The 27,999-nt window shown below is 55.2% G+C and overlaps 1 protein-coding gene and 1 long non-coding RNA gene across 5 annotated transcripts; one reads left to right on the top strand and one right to left on the bottom strand.

Moving 5' to 3' along the window:
• Positions 1–6: 6 nt before the first annotated feature.
• Positions 7–27,999, bottom strand: MIGA2 (mitoguardin 2). 4 transcript variants are annotated; one of them, XM_012532818.3, is made up of 16 exons: positions 27,917–27,999; positions 25,199–25,438; positions 24,108–24,318; positions 22,178–22,290; positions 21,131–21,248; positions 20,595–20,704; positions 16,225–16,342; positions 15,149–15,249; positions 14,444–14,559; positions 13,420–13,492; positions 13,181–13,267; positions 4,391–4,489; positions 4,016–4,150; positions 3,200–3,253; positions 2,155–2,271; positions 7–1,936 (listed from the first exon to the last, which is right to left on the bottom strand). In XM_012532818.3, the coding sequence occupies exons 2-16, from the start codon at positions 25,292–25,294 to the stop codon at positions 1,730–1,732; spliced, it is 1,755 nt and encodes a 584-aa protein (XP_012388272.1). In that variant the 5' UTR covers positions 25,295–25,438; positions 27,917–27,999; the 3' UTR covers positions 7–1,729. The 4 variants fall into 4 exon arrangements, with proteins under 4 accessions (XP_012388272.1, XP_049567803.1, XP_049567804.1 ...); XM_049711846.1 differs by lacking the exon at positions 27,917–27,999 and adding an exon at positions 27,751–27,888; XM_049711847.1 differs by lacking the exon at positions 27,917–27,999 and adding an exon at positions 27,649–27,669.
• LOC125964901 (uncharacterized) lies at positions 9,144–13,090 on the top strand. The gene is made up of 2 exons (XR_007478239.1): positions 9,144–10,647; positions 12,007–13,090. It is a non-coding gene; the product is annotated as an uncharacterized LOC125964901 (long non-coding RNA).

Below are 27,999 nucleotides of genomic sequence, written 5' to 3'. Positions count from 1 at the left end.
CAGCAGTGTGGAAGGAAATCATTAAATCATTTATTTGACTCTGAGTCAACGTGCACACGCCCTACCGTACAAAAGTGGGGAGCTGCAACAAATCAAGTGCGGGAGGCAGTGCGTGGACGTGTAAACAAAGACAGAATGAAAATGCCGCTTCTGTGTGCATTTCTGGGAGCGAATCAGAGCAGCGGGGGGGGGGGGGGGGGGGGGGCCCAGGCCCAAGATTACATTCACAGCGCGGGGAAGTGCAAATGAACGGAATGTCAGGAGGGAGGGGCTGCCCAGGTCCTTCCCACCCAGGAGGCTGCTCCGTCCAGGGCAGCGACTCCAGAGAAGTGGGTTTGCAGCCAGAAGCACAGTTAGTGTACAGCGGTCCTACAGTCTGGGGGGCAGGAGGGACCACGTGGGGGAGGGACTGGGCTCAGAGATAGTGGGCCCTCTCCCATCCCCCCTCCTTCCCGCCCCCAAGGGCCAGACCACCTCCCGCCCCGGACCCCTCTGCCATTCAGGGGAGGGTGCCCACCCCCGCCGTCTGAGCCAGTCCCAACTCCAGAGTGTGGAGAACCAGGAGTCTGTTTCTCTTGTAGGCCTCTCCACCTGGAAAGGGGCCGACCTCAAAATAAAGTGTTAAGGCAATAAATAAAAGAGCCCATCCCACCTCAGGTGAAAACACTGTAAGAGAAGTGAGTCTACAAATGCCGCCGGCCTTCCTCTGCAGGACCAGCGGGGAGGCGGGCTCTACACGGCTTGAGAGCATTTGTCATCGAGTTGAAGGCAAAGTGCCAGGCAAGTTTCTTGTCCTGATGCTGGTCCAGCCGCCTACATCCTCTAACCTCCCCTGATGTGGCCCCTGGGCCCCCTCACTCCAGGGGCCCTGCTCCTGGTGACCCGTGGTCAGAGCCTCCAGCTCAGTGCCTAGCACCAGCCGGGGAGTTCCGGGCTCACAGAGGGCGGGGCAGGGGCGAGGGGACCAGCCCCACCTCCTCCGTCTTTGGTGGTGGCAGAGGTAGGTGGGAGGAGAAGTGACGGCCTTTGGCAGGGCCAGGGTATGTCAGAGGACGCTGTCCCGGTTCAGTGCTTGGGTTTGTTCAAGGGCCTGGTCCCCGCCCTGACGTGAACGCAAGGAAAGCGGGCCCGCCTCTGGATGGCCCGGGCCCGCCGCCCACCAAGGTGCCCCCCGGCCACACTCTGTGGCTCCCACCCTCCCATCTCTGGAGCAGCACATTCTCTTGGGTGGCAGCAGGCCGTCAGGACTGGCCGGGCAGATGCCTGGATCTGAGACTGTCCAGCCCAGGTTCCTCCACTGCAGCGCCCGGCCACCCCCTCTTTCACCTCCACCCTCCCAGCCCCACTCAGCAGCCCTGGGGTGGCAGGGGGTTTTGGGCACCCACCCCCGGGGCATCCCATCTCTGCCTGTCCTGATTCTCCTCACAATCCCTCAGGCCCCACTGGCCACTGGTCCAGCCTCTGCTTTCCCACGAACAGCTGAGGCAGGGCCCTCGGGGCTCCACGCCGCTCAGAGGAAGTTTATCCCCTGGGCCTCGGGGATTCCAGGTGATGGAGGTTGGGGTGGGGGCGAGGTCAGGGGCGAGCACCCTTGGCCACCATGGCCTGGGCTCTGCCACTGCTGACGGCCAGACACCCAGGCCTCCAATGCCAACCCCAAGGCCTTCTCTCTGCCATCAGCCACGTGAATGAGGACCAGCCAGCCACTCCTGCCGGTCCACACCCACCGCTACTGCAGCTCCTCTGGGGGCCCGTTATCTCGGGGCAGCACACCGTTCAGGCCAATGCTGCTGGCCACCGGCGCCCCCAGGTAGCCGAGCAGGATCTCGCTGCGGCGCCGGGACAGCTGGAGGATGTCGTCCGCCAGCGCCGGCACCGATGTGTAGCGCACGTTGTCCAGGTCGAACATGTCCCTCAGGTACTGCACGATCTGGTGCTGGGGGAGAGGGCGGGTGTTGGGCCTGGGCCGGGGCCCCTGCACCCCCCGCGCTGAGGTCGTCCGGGCCACCCAAAGCCTCTTCCTTCACCACTGGAGCCCTGACCCAGCCCCTTCTGTCCTCAGCTCCTGCCCTCCCGGGGCTTCCTCTGGACCCACCCAGGTCAGGCTCCCAGTGGAAGGAGCACAAGCTCTCAGACATGGAGCTCCCTGTTTACCTTAAAGAAAGCACAGACTTCAGAGAGCTGAGGCTTGGGTCCGAGGAAACCGAAGGCTAGGACGGGGCTAACATGCTCCGATACGGAGTAGAAATGGGAGATGAAGCCATCAGGCACCTGTGGAGGGTGGCAAGGCTGAGGGCTGGGACCCAGGCAGGGTGAGGCAGCCAGGCCCTGGGGTCGTATTAAGAGCCGGGGCTTCTTTACTGTCCTTGCTAGGTGATGCCGGGCAGGTGACTGGGGCTTTTTGGTTTTTTTGGCCACACCACGCGGCTCACAGGATCTTAGTTCCCCGACTAGGGATTGAACCCAGGCCCTGGCAGTGAAAGCGCCGAGTCCTAACCACTGGACTGCCAGGGAACTCCCATGACTGGGGCTTTCGAAGCCCTGGTTTTCACCTCTGCAGAATAGGGGCAACCTTGGGGCTGTGGTGAGGGCTGCGCGAGTGGCCCGGGGTGCGCTCAGCACAGGAAGTGCCCAGAGCATGTGGCAGTGGCAGATGGTATCAGCTGGGCAGCAGAGCCAGGCTGGCAGAGGGGAACAGTGGATCGCAGCAGCCCGGAGAGTGCAGCCGGTCGCCGCCTGGGAGAGCAGGTAATGCAGCCCGATGGGCGGGAGGGAGGCTCTGCCTGCCCCGCCGAGACGCCTCCGCCAAGCCAACCACCACTGCTCTGCACGTGCCCTTCCTCCCTCTGAAGACACCCTTTCCCCGCTTTTGATTCCTTTGACGTTTCACAGTGGCCTGCTCTGTGATGCGCCCTGGGTGGGAAGATGAAACAGATCTACGTGTGCCTTTGAGGCCCTCCTGGTCAAGGGAGCAGTAATGGCAGGACAGGGGGCCGGTGCTGTGACAAAGGCCAAAAGGTGCAGCAGGGCCTGGGGGCTCAGTAAGACCTCCCTGCACGAGCCCCATTCCTCTGCCCAGCCCACACGTCCTGCCCCTAGACCGGGGTCCAGCACACACCAAAGGCAGGGTCAACTGAGCTAGGCACCACACCCAAGGCCCCCATGTGGCGCTCCCCAGGGGCCCTGTCAGCTCACTCACCATCAGCAGCCTCCTCTTGGCTTTCAGGACAGACCAGCAAGCAGTGGCCAGGGCCTAAATCAAAGATGGGAACCCCCGGGGGGTCAGACTAACAGGCCGGGCCGGCAGCCGCTAGCCACCCCCAGTCCAGGACCAGGCCCTTACCCCCAGCTCATCCCACCCCAAGCAGGGAGATAGGGACGGCTGTCTGAGCTCTGTCGTCTCCCTGCCCTCAATTAGGAGTCAGGCGCACCTGAATCTGAATCCTACTCTAACCCTTACTGGGCAGCTCCCTGGACTAGCCACCAGTCTTCTCTGGGCCTCAGATTCCTCCTCTGTGAAATGGCCGTGACTCAGCAGCCCCACCTCACTCAGTGACTGTGGGGATCCATGGTTACTGCCTGTAAAAGACCCGCCCCACCCCTCTCCAGACCATCCCCATGGCACACAGCACGGCCACCCTGCAGGCACCCTGTGCTCAATGCTCTCCTGCTGTACCCCTTTTTTCTTTCCCCTGTATTTTAACTTATTTAATGCATTCAAATGGAACAGAATGAATGGCAGCCCAGAAATGAGTAGACTGCCTAAGTGAAACCACAGTGCAGAAGGGAAGTGCACGTCCCTCCGTGCTACACTGGTCAGAGGAGAGCAAGGGGATCCTGTGGGAAGTTCTCCAGGGCAGGGGACTGGTGTGCCCAGCAGCCCTGGATCACAGCGGCGGGCAGCATCCCAGTGGCGTGACTGCTCCCTGATGGGTGGGGAGCCAGCCTTGGTGCCCAGGCGCACGCGTGGGGTCACGTGAGCGTGTGTGTGCCTGGGAGTGGGGCGGCCACGCACCGTCTCCTTGAAGCTGTCTGACAGCCAGCGGTTCCTCAGGACGGCGAGCACCGAGGACGGGGGGTTTTCCAGGTCCTCGAAGGCGTCCATGAGGATGAAGTCCAGCACGATGTCGAAGAAGCTCATGCACACCACCTGCGGGGGGCAGCAGTGCTCTGAGGGCAGAGCGGGTGGGGACACCGGGCTGAGCAGGCACACCAGGCGGTGTGAGGAGGGGCCTGGGGCAGGCAGGGCAGGAATGGGGGCTTCTCGCAGCCACGGAGCCATCTCAGAGCCTCGGAATCAAGGCAGGGCTCCTACAGGCACCTCCACCCGGTTCGAGGAGCTCAGGTGCAGGGAACCCCAGGACACCGAGGCTCAGCACAAACAACTCACCCCTCGGCCCTCCAGCTCCAGCCGCGTGGTGGCCCAGGTCTCCGGCCGCAGGGCGTAGCTCAGCATCTCCTCGTAGCTCTCCAGGAAGCCTTTGGGGCTCTGGGGGGAGAAGCAGAGCTTGTTTTGGCCGTGGGAGAGGCCCCAAGATGCAACTGGACTGGACCCACAGGGGCAAGCTGGCCTGTGCAAGAGGGACACACCAAGGCTGGGCCGAGGCCAATCCCTGAGTAGCAGTCATGGAGAGAATGGGGCAGGAAGTGTCCTGTGCCCGCCTCCACACACCTCTGCGGCGCCCAGGGCACGTCCCGGAGGGATGCAGCACCAGGGGCACCAAGCAATGTCTCACACCAGCTCGTTACTGAGCAACGGACCGCCTTCCAAAAGATGTGCACATGCCACAGAAGGCACTCGCTTTGGAAGGATGCGCAAGGGTGTGAGGTCGAGCCAGCCGCCAAAGTTTCAGATCTCCGCAATCATCGGCCTCACTGGTGAAACGGGAGAAGCTACAGCCCCACACTTGGGGCTACTCTGGGGGAGTCAATAAGCTCGTTTGTGTAACACAATCAGGCAATAAATAGTGTATAGGACTAATGCTGCCAGGAACGGAGATGGTCAGCACACAGGAGGAATTCTTCACTCTCTGGGACTGGGAGGCTTAGCTGGGGCTTACGACAAAGTTTGCAGACACAGATGTAATTCACAGACGTGGAAAGCTAGTACGCGCCAGGGTTGATCTAACGTGGATCAACTCATTTAATTCATACAGTCCTATGAGGGATGGTCCAATATTGTGCCCATTTTACAGATATGAATCCTGAGGCTTCAGATCATTGATGTGCCCAAGAGCCTGGCAGAGTGGAACTGACACAGAGCAGCAAGGGCAGGTTGATGCCATTTATAAGAACCACAGGCAGAGGGGGCACTGGATGGATGTTCACCAAAATGTGAACAGGGTGGCGTTGGGGACAATTTTTTTGCATCATCTTAGTTTTTTTTACAATTAGCATGAGTCTTTTTTTTTTTTTTTGATGCTCTGAGATTTTGACATTTTGACTTTCCTGTTACTTTTTTTTTTTTTTGCGGTACGCGGGCCTCTCACTGCTGTGGCCTCTCCCGTTGCGGAGCACAGGCTCCGGACGCGCAGGCTCAGCAGCCATGGCTCATGGGCCTAGCCGCTCCGCGGCATGTGGGATCTTCCCGGACCGGGGCACGAACCCGTGTCCCCTGCATCAGCAGGCAGACTCTCAACCACTGTGCCACCAGGGAAGCCCAGCATGAGTCATTTTTATAATCTTTTCTTTCTTTTTTTTTTTGGCCATGCCACACGGCTTGTAGGATCTTAGTTCCCCGACTGGGCGTTGAACCCGGGCCATGGCAGTGAAAGCCTGGAATCCTAACCACTAGGCCGCCAGGGAACTCCCATTTTTATACTCTTTTAAAACTATTTTCATTAAGTTTTAAAGAGAATTTGCTAGGATGACCCTGGGCTGTGCCTTAACCTCCCCGAGCTTCAGTTTCCTCATATGTAAAAGTTGACAACGAAGCTGAAGATGTGGGCTGGCCCTTGCTGACACTTTTGATGGCCGCTGGCATCAGCTCGTGACATCCCCAGGACACGCCCATCTACACAGTAGGGGACTGAGGCTTGGGGAGGCTTCACGTCTGGCCCCAGGCATAGCAAGGAGGCGGCCTGATTCCACAATTCCAGAGCCTGGTGTGTGCAGGGGCTGGCGTCTTCTCAGACAGAGGCCACCGCAGCTCTGCTGCCTAGAAAAACCTGACAGGGCTGTCAGTTACCACTCAGTCCAGGGCTGGGAGTGGGGTCTGGCGCTCAAGAGCTGCTAGATAGCCAGCCGAGCCTCTTCTTGATTTCTTAATCAAAATCAAGCCAAGGACTTCCCTGGTGGCGCAGTGGTTAAGAATCCACCTGCCAATGCAGGGGACAGGGGTTCAATCCCTGGTCCGGGAAGATCCCACATGACATGTCACAGAGCTACTGAGCCTGTGCTCTAGAGCCCCTGAGCCACAACTACTGAGCCTTCGAGCCACAATGACTGAGCCCACACGCCACAACTACTGAAGCCTGCGCACCTAAAGCCCGTGCTCCGCAACAAGAGAAACCACTACAACGAGAAGCCCGTATGCAGCAATGAAGACCCAACGCAGCCGATAAACAAACAAATAAATAAATAATAAATAAATAAATAAAATCAAGCCAAGTCCTGTAGTGGTGCAGAGGCCAGAGAGAAAAAAGCCGAGCCTCTGGGCCCTTCTGGGAGCACCCGCAGAAATCGGCCATCCACTAAAGCCCCTGACACCTGCTGTAGCCTCACTTGCCCTTCTTCACTTGTTCGTCCTTTCACCCTCCTGGGGAGGCCACAAAGAACAGGCTAAGGGCATGGCTGGGCTCAGGCTGACTGGGGTTCAAATCCCGGCTCCACCCTAACCTTGCTTAGTGACCGGGCAAGCCCCTCTACCTCCCCAGGCTCACTTTCCTTTTCGGCCGAGCAGATGGAGACATCAGGATCAAATGAGCTACCGGAGGTGACGAAATGTGAGTGAAGCACCAGGCTCGCTGTGCTGCTCGGCAAACGGCAGCTGCTGGGAGGATAATGAGTCCCTCAGAATCTGCAAAAGATTAGGTCCAGGACCTTTGCAGGTACCAAATCTAGATGCTCAAATCCCTTTTATAAAAGGGCACAGTATTTGCATATAACCTAAGCACGTCCTCCCCTGCACCTTAAATCATCTCTAGATTACTTATAACACCTAGTACAACGTAAAGGCTAAATAAATAATTTGCTGGTGCATGGCAAATCCAAGTTTTTGCCTTTTGGAATTTTCTGGATTTTTTTTTTTTTTAGTATTTTTCAGTCTGAGGTTGGTTGGACCCACAGATGCAGAACCTGCAGACGTGGAACCCATGGATACGCAGAGCCAACAGTATTCACGTTCATGGAGCAGCTGCCCTGTGCCAGGCCCTGGGCTGGGCACACACCTGTGCCAGAAGAGCGGGGCTTCTGGCCCTCGTAGGAATGAGGATGCAGGGTGATGCGGCCATACTGGGCAGGATGAGCCCAAGGGCTCTCGGGACCCAGGGGACAAGTCAGGTGAGGTTCTCCTGGGGAAAGAGCTGGGATTCAGAAGGCAGGTGACCAAGGAAGAGAAGGAGGGAGTGGGACAGGGACTTCAGGAGACTGGTATGTGTTCCACCTTCTACCCTGGGGGCTGGTACACAGGGGTTCATCTTTCCATTCATTAAATCCTACTTTTTATTTATTTATTTATTATTTATTTATTTTTTATTTTTTATTTTTTTGGCGTTATACGGGCCTCTCACTGTTGTGGCCTCTCCCATTGCGGAGCACAGGCTCCGGACGCACAGGCTCAGCGGCCATGGCTCACGGGCCTAGCCGCTCTGCAGCATGTGGGATCCTACCGGACCGGGGCACGAACCCGTGTCCCCTGCATTGGCAGGTGGACTCCCAACCACTGCACCACCAGGGAAGCCCAAATCCTACTTTTTAAAAAAAAATTATTTATTTTTGGCTGCGTTGGGCCCTCGTTGCTGCACGCGGGCTTTCTCTAGTTGCAGCAAGTGGGAGCTGCTCTTCATTGCAGTGGCTTCTCTTGTCACGGAGCATGGGCTCTAGGCACGCAGGCTTCAGTAGTTGTGGCACGCGGCTTCGGTAGTTGTGGCTCGTGGGCTCTAGAGCACAGGCTCAGTAGTTGTGGCGCACGGGCTTAGTTGCTCCACAGCATGTGGGATCTTCCTGGGCCAGGGCTCAAACCCGTGTCCTCCGCATTGGCAGGCAGATTCTTAACCACTGCGCCACCAGGGAAGTACACATCCTACCTTTTGATACTCTTATGTGCGTATTTTACAACAAGGTAACTAACGACAACAAAAAGAGTTGAGGAACAGCGTTCCAGGTGCTGAGCGACCAGCATCTGCAGAGGCCAGATCAGGGAGGAAGTCTGTGAGCACCAGAAGCCCTGAGGCCACAGAGCAGAGCTTGGTCTTTACACCAAGGGCAGTGGGAGCGAGGGTGGGTTTTAAGCAGTTGGGTGATGTGTCAGAGGTGACATTTCAGAACGATTACCTCACATTAGGCCCAGCCCATGAGGAGGAAGGACTCAGAGGAAAGAGGCGGGTTCAAGAGCTTTGCTCAAACCCATCAAAAAAAAAAAAAAAAAAGAAACACAAGCGGCCAAATAAACATGAGAATGTATGCAACCTTGTTAATAATCCAACAAACATAAAGTAATGGATGAAACAAAGATGAAAAAGATTACAGGGACTTCTCTGGTGGTGCAGTGGTTAAGACTCCACGCTCCCAATGCAGGGGGTCCAGGTTCAATCCCCGATCAGGGAACTAGATCCCACATGCATGCCGCAACTAAGAATTCGCATGCCACAACTAAGGAGCCCTGGAGCCGCAACTAAGGAGCCCACCTGCCGCAACTAAGACCCAGCACAACCAAATAAATACATACATACATAAATAAATATTAAAAAAAAATGACAGGCAGGCCTCGTTGAGACTGCAGGTCTGGTTCCAGACCATCCCAACACAGTGAATAAAGCAAAGCTGCATGGATTTTTTTGGCTTCCCAGTGTGTATAAACGTTATGTTTATACTACACTGTAGTGTATTAAGTGTGCAATAGCATTATGTCTAATAAGACAATGTACATACCTTAATTCCAAAATGCTTTATTGCTAAAAAACACTAACCATCATCTGAGCCATTGGTGAGTCATAATCTTTGTGTTGGTGGAAGGTCCTGCCTCCATGTTGATGGCTGCTGACTGACCAGGGTGGTAGTTGCTGAAGGCTGGGATGGCTGCGGCAATTTCTTAAAAATAAGACAACAGTGGGGCTTCCCTGGTGGCGCAGTGGTTAAGGTTCCGCCTGCCAATGCAGGGGACATGGGCTCGAGCCCTGCTCCGGGAGGATCCCACATGCCATGGAGCAACTAAGCCCGTGCGCCACAACTACTGAGCCTGCGCTCTAGAGCTCGCAAGCCACAACTACTGAGCCCGCGCGCCTAGAGCCCGTGCTCCGCAACAAGAGAAGCCACCGCAGTGAGAAGCCGGCACACCGCAATGAAGAGTAGCCCCCGCTCACAACTAGAGAAAAGCCCGCGCACAGCAACAGACCCAACGCAAACAAAAAAATTAATTAATTAATTTTAAAAAAGAAAAAGACAACAATGAAGTTTGCCACATCTACTGACTCTTCCTTTCACAAACGATTTCCCTGTAGCGCGCAGTGCTGTTTGATGGCATTTTACCCACAGAACTGCTTTCAAAATTGGAGTCAATCCTCTCAAACCCTGTTGCTGCTTCGTCAACTATGTGTATGTAATATTCTAAATCCTTTGTTGTCATTTCAACAATCTTCACAGCATCTTCAACAAGAGTAGATTCCATCTTGAGAAACCACTTTCTTTGCTCATCCATAAGAAGCAATTCCTCATCCATTCAAGTTTTATCATGAGGTTGCAGCAATTCAGTCACATCTTCAGGCTCCACTTCTCATTCTAGTTCTCCTGCTATTTCCACCACACATGCCGTTACCTCCTCCACTGAAGTCTTGAACCCCTCAAAGTCATCCAGGAGGGCTGAAATCAACTTCTTCCAAACTCTCGTTAATGTCGATATTTTGACTTCTTCCCACTAATCACAAGTGTTCTTAATGGCAACCGAAATGGTGAATCCTTTCCAGAAGGTTTTCAATTTACTCTGCCCAGATCCACCAGAAGAATCACTATCTATGGCAGCTGTAACCTTACAAAAGGTATTTCTTAAATAATAAGACTTGAAAGTCAAAAATGATTCTTTGATCCACGGGCTACAGAACGGATGTTGTGTTAGCAGGCATGAAAACATCAATCTTGTACATCTCCATCCACCTTGGGTGACCAGGTGCATTGTCAATGAGCAGTAATATTTTAAAAGGAATCTTTTTTCCTGGGCAGTGGGTCTCAACAGTAAACCATGTTGTAAACGGATGTGCTGTCATCCAGGCTTTGCTGTTCCATTTATAGAGAACAGTCAGGGTAGATTTAGCATAATTCTTTTTTTTTGTTTTTTTGCGGTACACGGGCCTCTCACTGTTGTGGCCTCTCCCGTTGCGGAGCACAGGCTCCGGACGCGCAGGCTCAGCGGCCACGGCTCACGGGCCCAGCCGCTCCGCGGCATGTGGGATCCTCCTGGACTGGGGCACGAACACGTGTCCCCTGCATCGGCAGGTGGACTCTCAACCACTGCGCCACCAGGGAAGCCCCAGGCTGTCTTCTGAAGCCAGGCATTGACTTCTCCACTCGAACAATGAAAGTCCTAGATGACACCCTCTTCCAATAGAAGGCTAGTTCGTCTACACTGAAGATGTTGTTTAGTGTAGTACCTTGATTAATTCATCCACACTTAACTGTTTCACCTTGTACTTTTATGTTATGAGACGGCTTCTCTCCTTAAACCTCATGAGCCAACCTCTGTCAGCTTCAAACTTTCTTTCTGCAGCTTCCTCGCCTCTCTCAGCCTTCACAGAATTGAGGAGAGTCAGGGCCTTGCTCTGGATGAGGCTTTGGTCTAAGGGAATGTTGTGGCTGGTTTGATCTTCTATCCAGGCCACTCGAACCTTCTCTGTATCAGCAATAAGGCTGTTTTGCCTTCTTATCATTCATGTTTACTGTCATGTGTTCACTTAATCGCCTTCAAAACTTTTCCTCTGCGTTCTCAGCTTGGCTAACTGTTTGGCACAAGAGGCCTAGCTTTTGGCCTGTCTCAGCTTTCAACATGCCCTCCTCACTAAGCTTAACCATTTCTAGCTTTTGATTTAAAGTGCGAGACATGCGACTCTTCCTTTTATTTGAAAACTTAGAGGTCATTGTGGGGTTATGAATTGGCCTAATTTCAATACTGTGGTGTCTCAGGGAATAGGAGGCCAAGGAGAGGGAGAGAGACAGGGGAAAGCCAGTCGGTGGAGCAGTCAGAACACACCCAACATTTATTGATTAAGTTCGCTGTCTTGTATGGGTGTGGTTTGTGGCACCCCAAAACAATTACAATGGACGTGGATGGACCTAGAGAGTGTCATACAGAGTGAAGTTAAGTCCGAAAGAGAAAAGCAAATATCATATAATAATGCGAATATGTGGAATCTAGAAAAATGGTACAGATGATCTTATCTGCAAAGCAGAAATAGAGACACAGATGTAGAGAACAAATGTACGGATACCAAGGGGGAAAGGGGTGGGGTGGGAGGAACTGGGAGACTGGGATTGACACATATACATTATTGATACTAAGTATAAAATAGACAACTGATGGGAACGTACTGCATAGCACAGGGAACTCTACCTAAGGCACTGTGGTGACCTAAATGGGAGGGAAGTCCAAAAGGGAGGGGATATCCGTCTGTGTATGGCTGATTCTTTTTTTTTTTTTTTTTGCAGTACACGGGCCTCTCACTGTTGTGGCCTCTCCCGTTGCGGAGCACAGGCTCCGGACGCGCAGGCTCAGCGGCCACGGCTCACGGGCCCAGCCACTCCGCGGCATGTGGGATCTTCCCAGACTGGGGCATGAACTCGCGTCCCCTGCATCGGCAGGCGGACTCTCAACCACTGCGCCACCAGGGAAGCCCTGGCTGATTCATTTTGTTGTGCAGTGGAGGCTAACATAACACTGTAAAGCAACCATACTGCAATAAAAATTAATAATAAAAAAAATTACAACAGTAACATCAAAGATCACTGATCACCATAACAAATACAATAGTGATTAAAAAGTTTGAAAAATGGCGAGAATTACCAGAATGTGACAGAGACATGAAGTGAGCCAATGCTACTGGAAAAACGGCACCAACAGACCTACTCGACACAGGGTGGCCACAAACCTTCAACTTGTAAAAAAAAGCACAATGAAGCCAAAAGACACACAATGAAACGAGGTATGCCTATACTGATATCCAGTATTGGCCAAGATGTACGGAGACACAGCCTTATACTGCCGAGAGGGGCTCAAGTTGTTAAGGCATTTCGGAGGGTAAACGGGCAAGATCTGCCAGCCTTGGAAACATCTGTGCCCAAGACGCGGCCTTTGCCACACCTGGGCTTTGCCCCACAGAAAATCCCACCGGTACCGAAAGAGGACTGATTATAAACAGACTGAGTATAATAGCAGTGTCTGTGATTCTGGAAAAGTCAGACACAACCCAAATGTCCGTCCCTGGGAGGACCAGAGCCGACCCGCCCGACACAATACTACACAACTGGTCCATCTACTGACACGGAAAGATGGACGAGATGGACTCTTACAGAACAAAATAAAGCTGCAGAACAGCCCGTAGAACACAAACCAAGCTTCGGAAGTTAAACTACAATGTTCAAAGATTAGAGTCTATGGAACCGAGTAGGAGAACATATATCAGAACGTGCGCAAGTGGGGTTCCCCTGGCAAGTGCGGTTCCCGGAGACCCTGTACGGTTTGCATCTCATAATCGGCGAACTTTGTAAAACTGCGTCATGCTGTAATCAGAAATAAGAGGCAAGACAGATCCGTATTTTTCAGAATTAGCACAGGGAGCAAAAAAACCCCAACCCTTTCCCTGCTCTCCTATGGCCTGCAGGATGAAGTGAGAGCTCATCAGCTCGGTTTTAGATTGGGTTTTTTCTTTTTCTTTCTTTTTTTTTTAACAGAACTAAATAAAAGTTAGAAAGATACAAAAAACAAACAACGCAGGGGGAAGAAGAGCCGAAAAGAGAGCCCCCCACTCCCTGCTACCTTCTCAGCCTTGGTCATCAGGCCCGTCACCATCTGCCGGCCAACCTCGCCGAAGAAATACTGGTGACTCTTGTCCTCCAGGAGGCCCTAAGGGGTGAGGAGGGACGCGGTGAGCTGACAGGCTGGCGGCCCCCCCAAGCCGTGGACAGGGCAGCACCGTGGGCTGGGCAGGTGGCCATCCACGCAGAGGAGCCTGCTTGACTGCCCCCATCCCCCCAGCGTGCCCAGACCGCACCCACCTCGAAGGCTTGCCGCACACAATGCAGCTTGGCCAGAAAGTCCTGGTCACTGTAGCAGCCCAGCAGTTCTGTCCTGAGGGGAAGCGCAGAGTCACAGCACCTGGGCCCCAGCCAGCGACACCCCCGTGGGGTCAGGGTGGAGCCCTGGGTGGCCCTGCCTCCACCTGGTAGTGTGACCTCGGGCAGGTGGCTGCCCGCCTCTAGGCCTCAGTTTCCCCCAAACCCGAGGAAGGGGCTGACAGGATGCTCCCTGAGGACGGGCTGCCTCGATGGCACTGGGTGCCCCTGGCAGGTGTGGTCACTGGGGGTCGGGCTGACCTCGGCCTCCTTTAGGCCCCAACCAGCAAAGGACCCTCTCTAGCAAAGGACCAAAATGGCCAAATTGCTCCCAAGGCCAGGGCAGGGCTTTCTGGGGCAGCTAGAGGTGCCCTGATCTGGGCACTTTATCCAAATCCCCAAGGCTTCAGCTGGGGCCTTTGGCCATTTTCAGTCAGTGAACTTTAAACACACATACTTAAATCTGGGACTCATGACCATCATACAGAACAATTAATTTAAGGTGGATAAGAGCCCTCAATATACCACACAGGAGAAGACTGAGGCTAAGAGAAGTCAGGAGACTTGTCCAGGGCCACACGCCACAAAGTAGCAAGACCTGGAGAGAACCGGGGTCTGTCTGTCTCCAAAGCCTGGCTTCTGGACGGCTCCTTAAAGGAGTGTGTCAGAACACAGGGCTTAGGGACAGCGCCCACCGTGCTTCCATGATTGGACCCCTTAGAACATGTACGAATGATTGTTATTTTAATTACTTATATTAATTAGTTATTGTCATCGTCAACCCTAAACCTGCCTGTCTTGTACCGGGGCAATCCTAGGGTCTCCAAAGCTGGGGCAGGAGCCACGGCCAGACCATCCCACGCTCAGCCTGGCTCAGCTGGGTCCCCACCAAGCCCTGCTGGCTTCCCCAGCCTCCTCCAAGGGGACAGCCCCCCCCCGCACCTGCCTCCTTCCCTCCCATGCTCACCTGAGGGTCCGGCAGGGCACTCTGCCCTCCTTCACCAGCTGCAGGGCCTCCTCGTAGGCGGCGGCAGGCCTGGAGAGTGGGCTCGGGTAATCTCCAACCTGCAGGGACTCAAAGAGCTGGGGAGAGGGTGGAAGCCTGTGTCAGCAGCATTGGCAGGTGGGGGCGGAGCCTTGGGGTGGGTCAAGGGCACCTGCCCAGGGGACTTCTGGCGGAGTACGCCCTAGGGGCCAACACTTCACAGGGAACAGCAGGAATGCTGGCTGAGGGCAGAGGCCCGGGTTTGAGTTCTACTCTCAGCATCCCCATCCCGGGTGCCCTTCCCGAAAGGACCATCTACTGGACACACACCCGTGTCCTCCCATCCCAGGAAAGGACAGCCGCCTGGCACACGTGGCCACGGTAGGAAACTAACCAAGCAATGAGCACTCGGTCTGGAGAAGGGAGAGGCCGGCGTGGGCTGGAGCTGCTGGGGACGGGGACCCCTGCCCTCACTCATAGGACCTACAACCCCTGGTTTCTCAGGCTTCCCCATTCCAGCAACACTGAAGAGTCCCCCGGGGAGCAGCATTGGCGACCTCCAGATTCTGCTCGCATCAGAGGAAACGCCTTCACCTTCCCACAACCCAGTGCTCGCCCGCCAAGGAGCCGCACGGGAGCCCCGGCCTTCACCCCTCTCCCCGCAGCCATCCCCCCAACCCACGCCACCTCAGTGGCGGAGAAGAAGGAATCCTCCGAGGTCAGGCTGTCCTCATGGTCCGCCCGCAGATGCAGCGAGCCCTCGGTCAGGGGCAGCATGAGGGTCCGCTCTGGGCAGAGAGGGAAGGGAGGGGCTGAGCTGAGACTCCTGAAATCACGATCGAGCTAAATGTACACCAAGCCTCCCAACGCCCGATTCTGGACGAATGACGCCGATGGTAGCAAAGCTCCTATTTTCTGTGCTCACGTCAGGGGACCTGCCACGTCCGCACCGCCTGACCCTGAGGCCTGTGGGCCCTGAGCTCTGAGGGCAGGCTGTGCTGTGCTGTGTGGCCCTGGGCAAGTTGCTCCCCCTCTCTGACAAGCTGAAACGGCCTCTGATGCCAAAGGGCCCCTCACTCAGCACTTCCATCCCACCCGCTCAAGGGCGAGGGGGTCTGGACACTCAAGGGGACTGGGGAAAGGTTCACAGCCCTGAATGCCCCACCAGCCTTCTCTGTCACACGGGGAGGCCAGAGGAAGTGGGACTGCTCGGACGGGGGCAGAAGTGGAAGATGTGTCACCCTGGCCAGCCCTCACTGGGCCTGTGTCATCATCACTGGAAGAGCCAGGGAGCCCGACACTCAGTAGTCTGATGTTGCCCCCTGGGGGCGGACAGCCCCCAGGGAAGGGCCCTGGGGGGTCACAGTCACCACACAGGGTCTGGCACGCAGCAGGCACTAGGAGAACATGGGCTGCTTGGCTGAATAACTTCATTCCATCTCAGTGATGTCACACCCCTTGACCTCAGTGGGCAGGGCAACGGCACAGGCTAACCTCCACGTGAGCCACCCTCCGCCCACCCGGTGCCCGCAGAATAGGGCTCAAACCAAAGGCCTGGAACAGCCAGCAGGGGAGATGTTGACATACAAGCCCCAAAAGCCCGCTCCCAAGGGGATGGGGCAAGGCACACCGGCCAGGGACTCCCGGGGCCTCATTCCAATTCTGTTCCTGCCTGTGGGGCCTCAGTTTCCCCGTCTGTACAGGGAGGCACTGATCAGATGAGGTCGTGGGCCCTGGGGATCGTTCGCCCCGGCCCCGCTCACCGAGGTCCAGCAGCATGTTGTCGGCCGGAAAGGTGGACCCGAACTCCTCCTGCAGGTGGTAGGCCCGGTGCAGCAGGGACTCCAGCTTCTCCGCAAACTCCCTTCGCTGTGACTCTGGCTGTGGGTAAAACAATGACGGTCAACCCAGGCCCCCCAAGCTCCCCACGCCAACGGCCCCTTCCTTCACCATGACGGGGTCCCAGCCCCCAGGGAAACAGGGGACAGCTCTGAGGCCCAGCAGCAAGCACAGGTCTGGACTGAGCTGCCCCACACAGGAGCCACTGGCAACGCACGGCCAGTGCACACTTGAGACTCGGCCAGTCCCACCTGACATGGGCCATAAGCATAAATACACACCAATTTCAAACACTTAGTATCCCCCCGCAAAAAAACCCCCTAGACTACAAGAACGTGAAATACCTCAGTGATTTTTCATCTTGAGTACATGTTGAAATGATAATATTTTGGATATACTAGATTATAGAAAATATATTATTAAGTCATTTCAGGGCTACCCTGGTGGCGCAGTGGTTAAGAAGCCGCCTGCCAATGCAGGGGACACGTGTTCGAACCCCGGTCCAGGAAGATCCCACATGCCGCGGAGCAACGAAGCCCGTGCGCCACAACTACTGAGCCTGCGCTCTAGAGCCCGCGAGCCACAACTACTGAGCTCACGTGCCGCAACTACTGAAGCCTGCGTGCCTAGAGCCCATGCACCACAACGAAGAGTAGCCCCTGCTCGCTGCAACTAGAGAAAGCCCGCGCACAGCAATGAAGACCCAACGCAGCCAAAACTAAATAAATAAAATTTAAAAAGTCATTTCACCCATTTCCTTTTGCTTTTTAATGTGGTCTCCAGAAAATTTTAAATAAGATACATGACCTCCTACTGCACAGCGCTGCTCTAGACCCGAGCAGACCTGGTCCAGACCTTGGTGCCACCAGTTCCGAGCTGTGTGACCCTGAGTAAATAACTCCCTCATTCTGAGCCTCGGTTTTCTTATCTGTCAACTGAAGTAAGAGAACCTACTTCCTAGGATTTTAGGGAAAACGTGAATGAAATAAGGTATATAAAGTACTTCCTACAAGACTGGCCCATGGTGATGGCCAGTAAGTGCTGGCTATTACAATCAGAGGGCAGTTAGGAGCCCAGAAAGAGCTGGGTTCAACCCCACTGTGCCTATTAACCGCGTGCACTTGGGAAGGCATCGCACCCCTGGCACCACAGCCTGTGGCCTCAGTGACCTCCTCGCTGCCCTCGGCCTCCACACCAGGGTGTGGGGAGATGGGGGCACTGCTCCTCTGAACCCAGGAGCTTCTAGGCCAGGGGGCCAGGCACGGGCAGGCCTGACCCTGTTTTCCACAGAGGCTGCCAGATCCTGCAAGTACATGTAACCAGACCCTGGGGAAGAGACAAGGGCCAAGTCGGGCCTCAGGCCACTGGGAGAAAGGGGCGGAAGCAGTCAGAGGGGGACAGTAAGATTGTAATGGCTGCCTTTCACTGAGCGCTAGCCCTGGACAGGCAACTCGCTGTTCAGCCTCAGGGCTTCCTTGAGGCAGGGATTGCCATGACCCCACTTGACACAGAAAACTCAAGGAGGTTATGTGGCCCAGTGCACCCAGCTAGAGCCTGGCGGAGCCCATGGGACGCCAGACCTGCTGGCCATCTTGCTTAGTAACGCTGCTCAGTGTGGCCAGCAGAGCCTTGTAGCTTTGGCAGATCTGCCAGCTCTTTCTCTGGGAAGCCACCTTGGGTTAGAGAATGGTTTCCTACATACGACACAAGTGACAAAAGAAAAATTAGATATACTGAACTTTATCAAAATCAAAAACCTTTGTTCTTCAAAGGACACCATCAAGAAAGTGAAAAGATTGGGAATTCCATGGCCATCCAGTGGTTAGGACTCTGCGCTTCCAATGCAGGTGGCACGGGTTCGATCCCTGGTTGGGGAACGAAGATCCTGCAAGCCGTGAGGTGCAGCCAAAAAAAAAGGAAAGTGTAAAGACAACCCCCAGAATGAGAAAAAACATCGACCAAAAAAGTACAAGAAAAGCCTTCTCCTCCTTTCCCTGCAGACCCTCTCCTCATAGATCACTGTTAACAATCTCCTGTGGGGACTTCCCTGGTGGTCCAGTGGTTAAGAATCCACCTTCCAATGCAGGGGACACGGGTTCAATCCCTGGTCAGGGAACTAAGATCCCACACGCTGCGGGGCAACTAAGTCCACGACGCCACAACTACTGAGCCCTTGAGCCACAACTAGAGAGAAGCCCGAGTGCCACAACAAAAGATCCCACATGCCACAACTAAGACCTGATGCAGCCAAAGATATAAAAATAAATAAATATTTTTTAAAAAATCTCTTGTGTTATCTGTCCAGAGGGAAATAAAAGTGCACATACACACCAGCAGTTACCAACAGGCATATGTAGGCAAGGATGGATGTCTTTTTAAAAATGTACACATCAGCAGAAATTAGTACAACATTGTAAACCAACTATACTTCAATAAAAAAAGTAAATAAAACGTACACATGGGTCATGAATCACTATGTTGTACACCTGTAACTTACATAGTGCTACACATCAACTGCATCTCAATAGAAAAAAGTGTAGATATGGGCCACTATACACATTCTATATCTTGCTTTTCTCACTTCATAAAATAGAGTGGAGAAGGCAACCTAACAACCCTACAGTCTTCCTTCAGCCTTTTATTTTTCTTCTTTGCCTCACCACGCGACTTGTGGGATCTTAGTTCCCCAACCAGGGATCACACCCCCGCCCCTTGCATTGGAAGCACGGAGTCTTAACCACTGGACCGCCAGAGAAGTCCCTCCTTTTTCTCTATTTATTTATTTTTTTTGGGGGGGGGGGGCGGGGGGCTGCGTTGGGTCTTTGTTGCCGCACACGGGCTTTCTCTAGTTGCAGCGAGTGGGGGCTACTGTTCGTTGTAGTGCACGGGCTCTAGGCCTGCGGGCTTCAGTAGTTGCAGCACATGGGCTCAGTAGTTGTGGCTCGCGGGCTCTAGAGCGCAGGCTCAGTAGTTGTGGCGCTCGGGCTTAGTTGCTCCGCGGCATGTGGGATCTTCCTGGACCAGGGCACAAACCCGTATCCCCTGCGTTGGCAGGCGGATTCTTAACCACTGCGCCACCAGGCAGGCAGATTCTTAACCACTGTGCCACCATAAAGGCTGCCTAGTATTCCAGACCCCTACTGATGGGCACTTACAGTCACCAGGTTTTCATCTTTTTTAACTATTACAAAACAATTCACCCTAGGACATATATTTAGTGTGTTTTGCACAAAAAAAATTTTATTTTGGCTTTTCCACTTTATCTCTCTTTTCTGATACTGAGATAAATATTCACTTATAGAAAACTTGGACTGTGCCAAAAAAAAAAAAAGTATAAAGAAAAGACAAGACAAAAGCTGTGCGACCCAATCAACTATGAACACAGGCTATTTCCCTCCAGCCCTTCAAGAATGCTTTTTTTTTTTTTTTTTTTGCCAAGGGCATGCGGGATCTTAGTTCCCCAACCAAGGATCAAACCCATGCCCCCTGCGGTGGAAGTGTGGGGTCTTACCCACTGGACCACCAGGGAAGTCCCCATTTTTTTTTTTTTGGCCGTGTTGGGTCTTTGTTGTTACGCGCGGGCTTTCTCTAGTTGCAGTGAGTGGGGGCTTCTCTTGTTGCAGAGCGCAGGCTCTAGGCACGCAGGCTTCAGCAGTGGTGGCAACATGGGCTCTAGAGCGCAGGCTCAGTAGTTGTGGCACATGGGCTCAGTAGTAGTGGTGCGCAGGCTCAGTAGTAGCGGCACACAGGCTCTAGAGCGCAGGCTCAGTAGTTGCGGCACATGGGCTTAGTTGCTCTGCAGCATGTGGGGTCTTCATAGACCAGGACTCGAACCCGTATCCCCTGCATTGGCAGGCGGATTCTTAACCACTGCATCACCAGGGAAGCCCCCCTTATTTTCTTTATGTAGTCAGGATCAGGCTGCATTGGCAGGCGGATTCTTAACCACTGCATCACCAGGGAAGCCCCTGCATTGGCAGGCGGATTCTTAACCACTGCATCACCAGGGAAGCCCCCCTTATTTTCTTTATGTAGTCAGGATCAGGCTGCAATCACCAGTGTGGTTTACTCAGTAATTACCAAGTACCAGGCATGGGCTAATGCACCTTACGTGAACTTTCTTACTTAGCTGGGTCAACATCCTGGTCAAGTGGAAGCTCCCATCCTGGAGGACGTGATGGGCTGGCAGAAGGCGGCGCTGCTAGACGCCTCCCAAGCGTGGCCCCCCCACCAGCCACACCACCAGTCTTCTCAGTGGCCGGGGGTAGGAGAGACCCGGGAGAGGACTGCCTACCTCGGACAGCGCCTCTGAAGCGGTCTCGGGGTTCCGGAGGCCGTCCCCCCTCTGCCCCACGCTCAGCGCCTGCTCCCACTTCTGCAGAGCTTCCTCAAATAGCTCCATGCCTGAGTGTGGGCGGGGGAGACGGGAGAGAAGGGTGTCAGGCCCCCAGCAGAGGGAGAGCAGCCGTGCCCCCCACCACGTCGCTCAAGAGGGAGCTCAGAAGAGCGAGGAGGCAGGAGAGCCCGGAAGGATGGGAACAGCCAGGACCGTGTGGACCAGGTCCTGACCCCTTTTTCAGGGCTGGCTAGCTTACAGGTCTTCATTCAGACCAGATCTGTTCCTGGAGACTCTGCCCAGCCCAGAAATGGCTGGAAACCATTGAGCCGGGGATCTGGGGTGGGTGGTTTTGGAACTGGTTGAAAGCAGCACCCAGAAAACCCAGCCCAGGCTCCCGGGAGGAGGCCACGCTCCCCACTACCCTGCCTCGGCCGCGGGGGTGGGGTGAGCGCTGGGCAGGGGGTGCCCAAGGCCGGCCTCCTGGCCCGTACCTTGCATGTAGAGGCTCTCAGCATTGCCGCTGCTGGTGGTCACGGACTCCTCCATCCCTCTGGTGTCCCATGGCCCCGAGCATGCAGCCACGGGGCTGGATGAGTTCACCACTACCATCTGGGTGCCAAGTAGCGCAAGAACCCGAGAATAAGGGATGAGGCCTTCCCGGACCCTTTGCAGGACCCCTGAGCCTCCCCCCACCCCCCACCCCTCACCACACGCCACGTGCCCTCTGCAATACCATCCCTGAAAACAGCCCCGGGCCGCAGTGGCGAGCCCTCTGCACAGCCTGCTTCCGTCAACTCCAAGCGCCTGAGGACGGGTCACAGAAATGGCCAAAGCAGGAGGAAACACTGAGGCCAATGCCCAACCCAGGAAGCTGCAGCCTCCTACGAAACCCACCCTGAGCTCCACTCCCGAAAGGCATGACCCCCTCCCTGCTCCGGGTCTACACTACAAGTGAGATAGGGAGGACGCAACGTGCACCCATTACATACGGGCCGGCAGGGCCTGGCTCTCACCCACGCATCTCTCCCACACGAGCAGCCACCCGCCTCCCAGGCGGGAGCAGAGCCAGCTCCTGCTCATGCCTGGGTCCCCAGGGCAGTGGCCGGCTCAGAGCTGGGGCTCAGTGCTCGCTGGATGAATGAACAACTAGACGAGTGAATGAGCCAAAGCCGTTCCCCAAGAGAAAATAAACTTCTTTGTCTTATTTCTCTCTCTATCCTCAGCGCCTAGTAGTCTCTGACATAAAGCCGGTGCTTGCTCAGTGTCTGATGAATGAATGAATGAATGAATGCACTTTCATGGGTAAGTATCTTCCCCAAGAGATCACAGCTTCTCTTCTGCATTTATCCACCTTTCCCTCACCAGTGCCCGGCACACAGTGATCACTGACAATCTCTGGAAGTCTGCACGAATGGATGAGTGAATGAACCAACGAATGAATGGGTGGAACCTCTTCTCCCATCTTCCTACCAGCCCAGAAGCCCCCGAGGGCAGAGACCGGAGCCCCAAGGCCGTGACAGGCACCCTGCTACCCTCACCGAGGCCAAGCTGTGGGAGGAGCCTGAGTGCTTGCTGGGCTCGATGGAGGAGATGCCGCTCAGAGTGTCGTTGCTCTTGCTACTGGGGCTCTGGACCCTCCGGCTGGAGTAGCCTGTGAGGAACAGGAGAGGGGTCACGCCAGCTCCCCACCCAGCCTTCGCACAGCTGCTGCCCGCTCCGGATCCCTCTCCCCGTCTTCACCTGAGAGTCTGTCCTGACCTTCTAAGTCAGGGTGACAGCAGAGCACCCCCAGGGCGTGCACCTAGCAGCAGAGGGCTGGGCCCCTGCCCCTTGTCCTGCTCACTTCCGTACCCCCGTTACGCGGCGCAGGGCCTGGCCCGGAGGGGCCTGGATCTGCTGGGTTAAGCCTGAGAATGAGGCCCAGCCACTTCTCCCTCCTGACTCAGCTTCCCCTGTGTTGTTGACTGCCTGACTGATCTGGAATTCTCCTCCTTCGAAAAAGGACTTGAGGTACCAACTTTTCAAAACACATAGTTTTGTTTTGGTTTGGTTCTTTTAAGTGAGAAAAGTAGGGAAAGCAAAATAAGGTGGAACCAGAGATGGTGCTGGTACAAAGTAGGCAAGCAAGAGGTTAGTCCAGAAACGACTCCAGGCTTCCAGTGGAGTCAATGCAGAATGGAAAGCCAGCTGTGCCAGCATGTCTCGTGGTCTTGTTCTAGACTGGTCTACAAACTTCTCTGTCCAATTGAAAAGACAAAAACTTCCCTTTTGCAATGATAATTCATAATTAAAAGTCATTGTCGGGCTTCCCTGGTGACGCAGTGGTTAAGAATCCTCCTGCCAACGCAGGGGACATGGGTTCGAGCCCTGGTCCGGGAAGATGCCACATGCTGCGGAGCGACTAAGCCGGTGCACCACAACTACTGAGCCTGTGCTCTAGAGCCCACGAGCCACAACTACGGAGCCCACGTGCCACAACTACCGAAGCCCGCGCGCCTAGAACCTGTGCTCCGCAACAAGAGAAGCCACCGCAATAAGAAGCCGGTGCACCGCAACGAAGAGTAGCCCCCGCTCGCCGCAACTAGAGAAAGCCTGAGCACAGCAACGAAGACCCAACGCCTCCAAAAATAAATTTAAATAAATAAATTTTTTTTAAAAAAGTCATTGTCACTTTGATAGCTCCATGCCTGAGTGTGGGCGGGGGAGACGGGAGAGAAGGGTGTCAGGCCCCCAGCAGAGGGAGAGCAGCCGTGCCCCCCACCACGTCGCTCAAGAGGGAGCTCAGAAGAGCGAGGAGGCAGGAGAGCCCGGAAGGAGATTCTGCCTCTTAAAACAAGTTTCTTCCAACATGAGAGCCTTTGAGGACTCCTTGCCTTAGAAAGCGATCTGTACACGGCATACACTGGGTTACTGGGTTACAAGATTAACGGGCCCATAAGAGGCTTTCAAAGCCACACCAGCAGACACAAAACAGGTCAGTGGCTGCCAGGAGCTGGGGGAAGGGGAAAGGGGCTGACTACCAAGGGCCCGGGGGGATTGAGAGCAACAGTTCTTGACTGTGGTAGTGACTGTATGACTACAAGTGTTTGTCAAAACTCAAAAAAGGGTGAATCTTACTGTATGCAAAGAGAAAAAGAGGGGGATGGTGAGAATACCAAAAGGCTCAGGAACCATCTGGCCCTTTCTGCTCCTGAGCCAGGGGACTTCCATCGCTGGACGGAGGAGCTGCACCCCACCAGCCCACTCTGGACCCAGGGCTCCCAAAGTGTCCTCAGATAATGAGAACCATCGCTTCCAATGACATGTGCATCCGGCCACATCACCCAGCAAATCCTTACAATGACTTGCTTCCCAGGTGAAAGGGACTCAGCTTGGAGACAGGATGTCACTAGCCCAAGATCTCAGCTAATAGGGGTCCACTTGAGACTCGACTCCAGGTCAGGCCCTTCCCCACCACCTCACACCTACCTTTCTTCACCGACGGGACCTTCCTGGCCATGAGGATGGGGAGGGGCGCTGTGCCCAGATGCTCGCCTCCCATCTCGGGGCCGACCTGCTTCTTCTTCCGCCGTCGCCTCTTGAGCTGGTGGGCGGCCAGGGCCAAGGCCACAGTCCCCAGGGCCGTGGCAAAGAGGACCTTCCTCAGGCCTGGTGTCAACCGCAGCTGGGAGAAGGCAGACTGCAAGAAAAGAGGGAGGCAGCCAGTTACATCTCTCTGGGAGAGCTGCCCTGAGGAACACGTGAGGGGCATCAGGCCCCCAGGGGATACCTCCTGACCAGGAATGACTGAGAGGCAGCCACCTGCAGGGGGCTGTGGGGGTGGGAGTTGGGGGCCCTGGCCTCTGAAACCTGGATCACAGAGATGTAAAAGAGGGGGACGGGGGATGGCAAAATGACAAGGCTAGGAGATCATATCTAGGGTCCAGCAGGTGTACCCAACACCATCGGTCAGGATTCTACCAGCTGCAGCGACTGAGCACCTATGCCAGCTACCGCACCAGGATTTCACCTGTGTTACCTGTCCGAATGCCCATCATTTTCCAGGTGAGGCACCTGAAGCTCACACAGGTTAGGACGCACGCTTAAGGTGACAGAGAGGCAGAAATGGAACTGAGGTCTGCCCACCCCACTTCTCCACTCTTCAAAGACAATGACGTTCACTTTACCCGATGGTCCATCTGTACACTCCCCTGCTCCACCCTCACTCTGCCTGCTGGACTGGGAGCCCCTCGAGCGAGGCTGCATCCCACAGGGCAGAGCTTCAGGAAGTGTCAAGAGGACTGGTCGGCCACAAACATTTCAAGTTGGCAGGCATTACTGACCTCTTTTATAAACTGAGAAACTGAGGTCAAGAGTCCACATAGGCCTGGGGTGGAGACCGGGCTTGGGACCCCAGACTCCTAACCCAGTCCTCCTTACTCTGCTCAAAGAGGATTGCCTGGGACAGCAATCACGAGGGCCCAACTTTCCTGGATGCTGAGGGACCCTGGGATGAGTGGCTCAGTGTTTCAGGGACCAGAGAGGTAAAGGGCAGGACCACAACCCGCCCCGATCTTTACCTGCCCAAACGTCGTGTAAAGGAACACAGGGATCTCTGCCACCGTCATGGCCAGGGCCTGGATCATGGACACACCCTCCGTCCTCCGGAACGCCATGGCAGGATCGGCACCCCAGGCGAGAGCCCTCGGGGCCGAGAGCTTCCAAGGAGAACGTCTTCAACTGGTTGCTGGCTGGGTCCCGGGCACCATCCACGCCCCGAAAGGACAGGGACACACATACCAGAAGGTCCCTCCACAGAGCTGAGAGACAGACGACCAAGTCAGACACGAGGGTGTGTGCATGTGAGCATAAAGAAACACACACAAGAGTGCTCTGGGGGATGAGGTGGGAGCAAAGCCCACGTGTGGAATGCGAGGCCTGGAACCAGGCCCCCGCCTTCTGCACCTGCCAGCAGGAAGGTAGCCAAACGCCCCACAGACTTTCTGCCCACCTTGAGCCCTGGGAGAAGGCAGTGTCTGGCACGCTGGCCCAAGTGAGGACCCAGAGCCTGGGAGATGGATAGGTCGCTCTCAAACTTGGGGCTTTATACCACACTTTCTCAATCTTTTTAAACCCATGGCCCACGTGCTAAGCAAAAACCTTAGGTCCCTAAAGGGTCAGACCCCTGAGTGAGAATCATTGCATCATTTCCACCTCCCACAAAACCAAGAATGTTGTACTTCCTGTGGACGTATTACGAAAACAGCAGGGTATTTCCTCCAATAATAACAGCTACTACACCGTATGTGGGTATTCTGTGCAGAGTTCCTTACATACATTATTTCATTGAATCATTACAGTTCTATGAAGTAGATGCGATCTACCTCCCACACCCCTGCCAATTTCCAACGAGGAAATTGAGGCTCAGAAAAGCTAAGTCAGGAGTCCAAAGCCACACAGCTGGTACCAGGCGGAGTCAGGACTTGGACCAAGATCTAACGGACTTTCGACCCTGTGCTCAACACAACCCTTTCGCCAAATCTGGCATGGAGCAGGAAGTGGGAGCCTCAGCAGAACTACAGACTACAAGGGCAACTTTCCCCTGGGGCCTTGTGAGACCCCCAGGGTACTCCACAGCCCATTCCAAGGCCAGTGAATAAGTGGCTTGAGCACATATAACCCAGTCCCCAAGATCCTGCAGAGAGCTCCCCGACCACCACCACCAAGGCCAAGGAGGCCTTCAGGGTCTCCTGGGACTTCAAACGAAATGACCACGAAGGCCAGATGGACCCTGTCTACCTGGGATGGCGGCCAAAGTCACCGGACTGGCACAAGAAACGGCTTATCCTCAGTGAGTGGGAAGGATGAATGATCCTATCAGTTAGCTCTAGGGCTGTGTGTGTGTGTGTGTGTGTGTGTGTGTGTGTGTGTGCACGTAGAGTAGGGGACATCCTGCCAGGAGGCTACAAATTGAGCGATGTGACCTCCAATGGTCACAAGCCAGCTCTCTCAGCACCACCCCCAACTTGGCCCAAGCCTCAGAACGAACGAGGGAAGACAAGAACATCAGAGGATCAGCGGCTACTATTTCCCAAGCACTTACTTTAACAGGCCAGGCTTGGAACAGGCTCTCCATGGAGGGTTTTAAGTCTAGTCACCCACAGAACCCTCAAGGCAAGCACTGTTTATCTCAATGATGGGGAAACTGGGGCTCCAAAAGGTAATCAAGCCTACCGAGGTCACTGAGTAAATGGCCAAGCTGGGATATGTCCTCAGCTCTGGGGGACCCCAAGGCTTGGCATTTACCTGCAGGAAAGTCAAAAGCAGCCTCTGCTGCCCCGACTGAGGAAGAGTGGCAGGTGCCAGGTAATGACACCCACCCCAAGACAGCTTCACTCCAGGGATGGACCCAGATCCAGCCCAACCATACCCCATCCCTCCTCCTGGCACGACCCAGGGCTGAATGCGAGAAGCCTGCACCTCTTCTCTGTGATGACAAGACCATGGCAATGTCCCCCCACCACGTGGACACTCCTAATGTCGTCCCAACCTGGGAAAGTCACCTCTCCTGCCCTGTAACCTTGGGCAGTAACCTCCTCGTTCCACCCCCACCAGGGCACTCACAACCTCTCAGCTTGGATGCCCACGCTTTCCATCCCGGACACCTTCTCCCCTGCCCTGAACCACCCCGTAAATGACTCTAGCCTGAGCACCCTTCATGCCGCCTTGACCCCAGCAATGTCCCCTCTGCCCAGTCTCGGTTCATTCCACACCGGTGGGACACCTCAGCAGTCTGACCAGGACCGGCACTGAGCACTCCCACGCTGGACCTCAGCAATACCCCCTTCTTCAGAATCTGCTCTTTCCATCCCAGACAATTCCTTGCGCATGCCCTGGTCAGGCCCCCTCCTCTCTTGCCCCGACTTCCGGAATATCCCTGAGGGTCGTCCAGGTGCCCACTGCCGCCGCCTTCCACAGCCCGCGCACCCGGTCCTTCCATCCCGGTACTTGCCCAGCGCGGGTCCAGTACCTGCGCCCCTGCTCCGATCTCTGCAATGTTCCAGGCCCGGGCATCTTCCCACTGACCGGGTACCTTCCGTTCCACCTCTCGCGCCGCCCACGGCCCGAGTACCTGCTCTTTCCAACGCTGGCCCTTCTAGTCCGGCTGAGCTGGGACACCTGCAACCCTACCCAGTTCCCCGCTCAGGGACGGCTCCCGCCCGCTGCAAGCCTCAGTCCCGGACCTTGCCGCGCCGCCCGCCTGCTCCGCGGGCTCAGCCCGGACCGCCGCCACTCACCCAGGATCCCATCGCTGCGGAAGGACAGCGTCTCCTTCTCCGGCGCCCGCGCAACCAACCTCGGGGCCACGGGGGGCGTGGCC

Source organism: Orcinus orca, chromosome 6 (genome assembly GCF_937001465.1).
Source record: "Orcinus orca chromosome 6, mOrcOrc1.1, whole genome shotgun sequence".
Taxonomy (NCBI): Eukaryota; Metazoa; Chordata; class Mammalia; order Artiodactyla; family Delphinidae; genus Orcinus; species Orcinus orca.
This window is presented reverse-complemented; position numbering and strand designations above follow the sequence as displayed.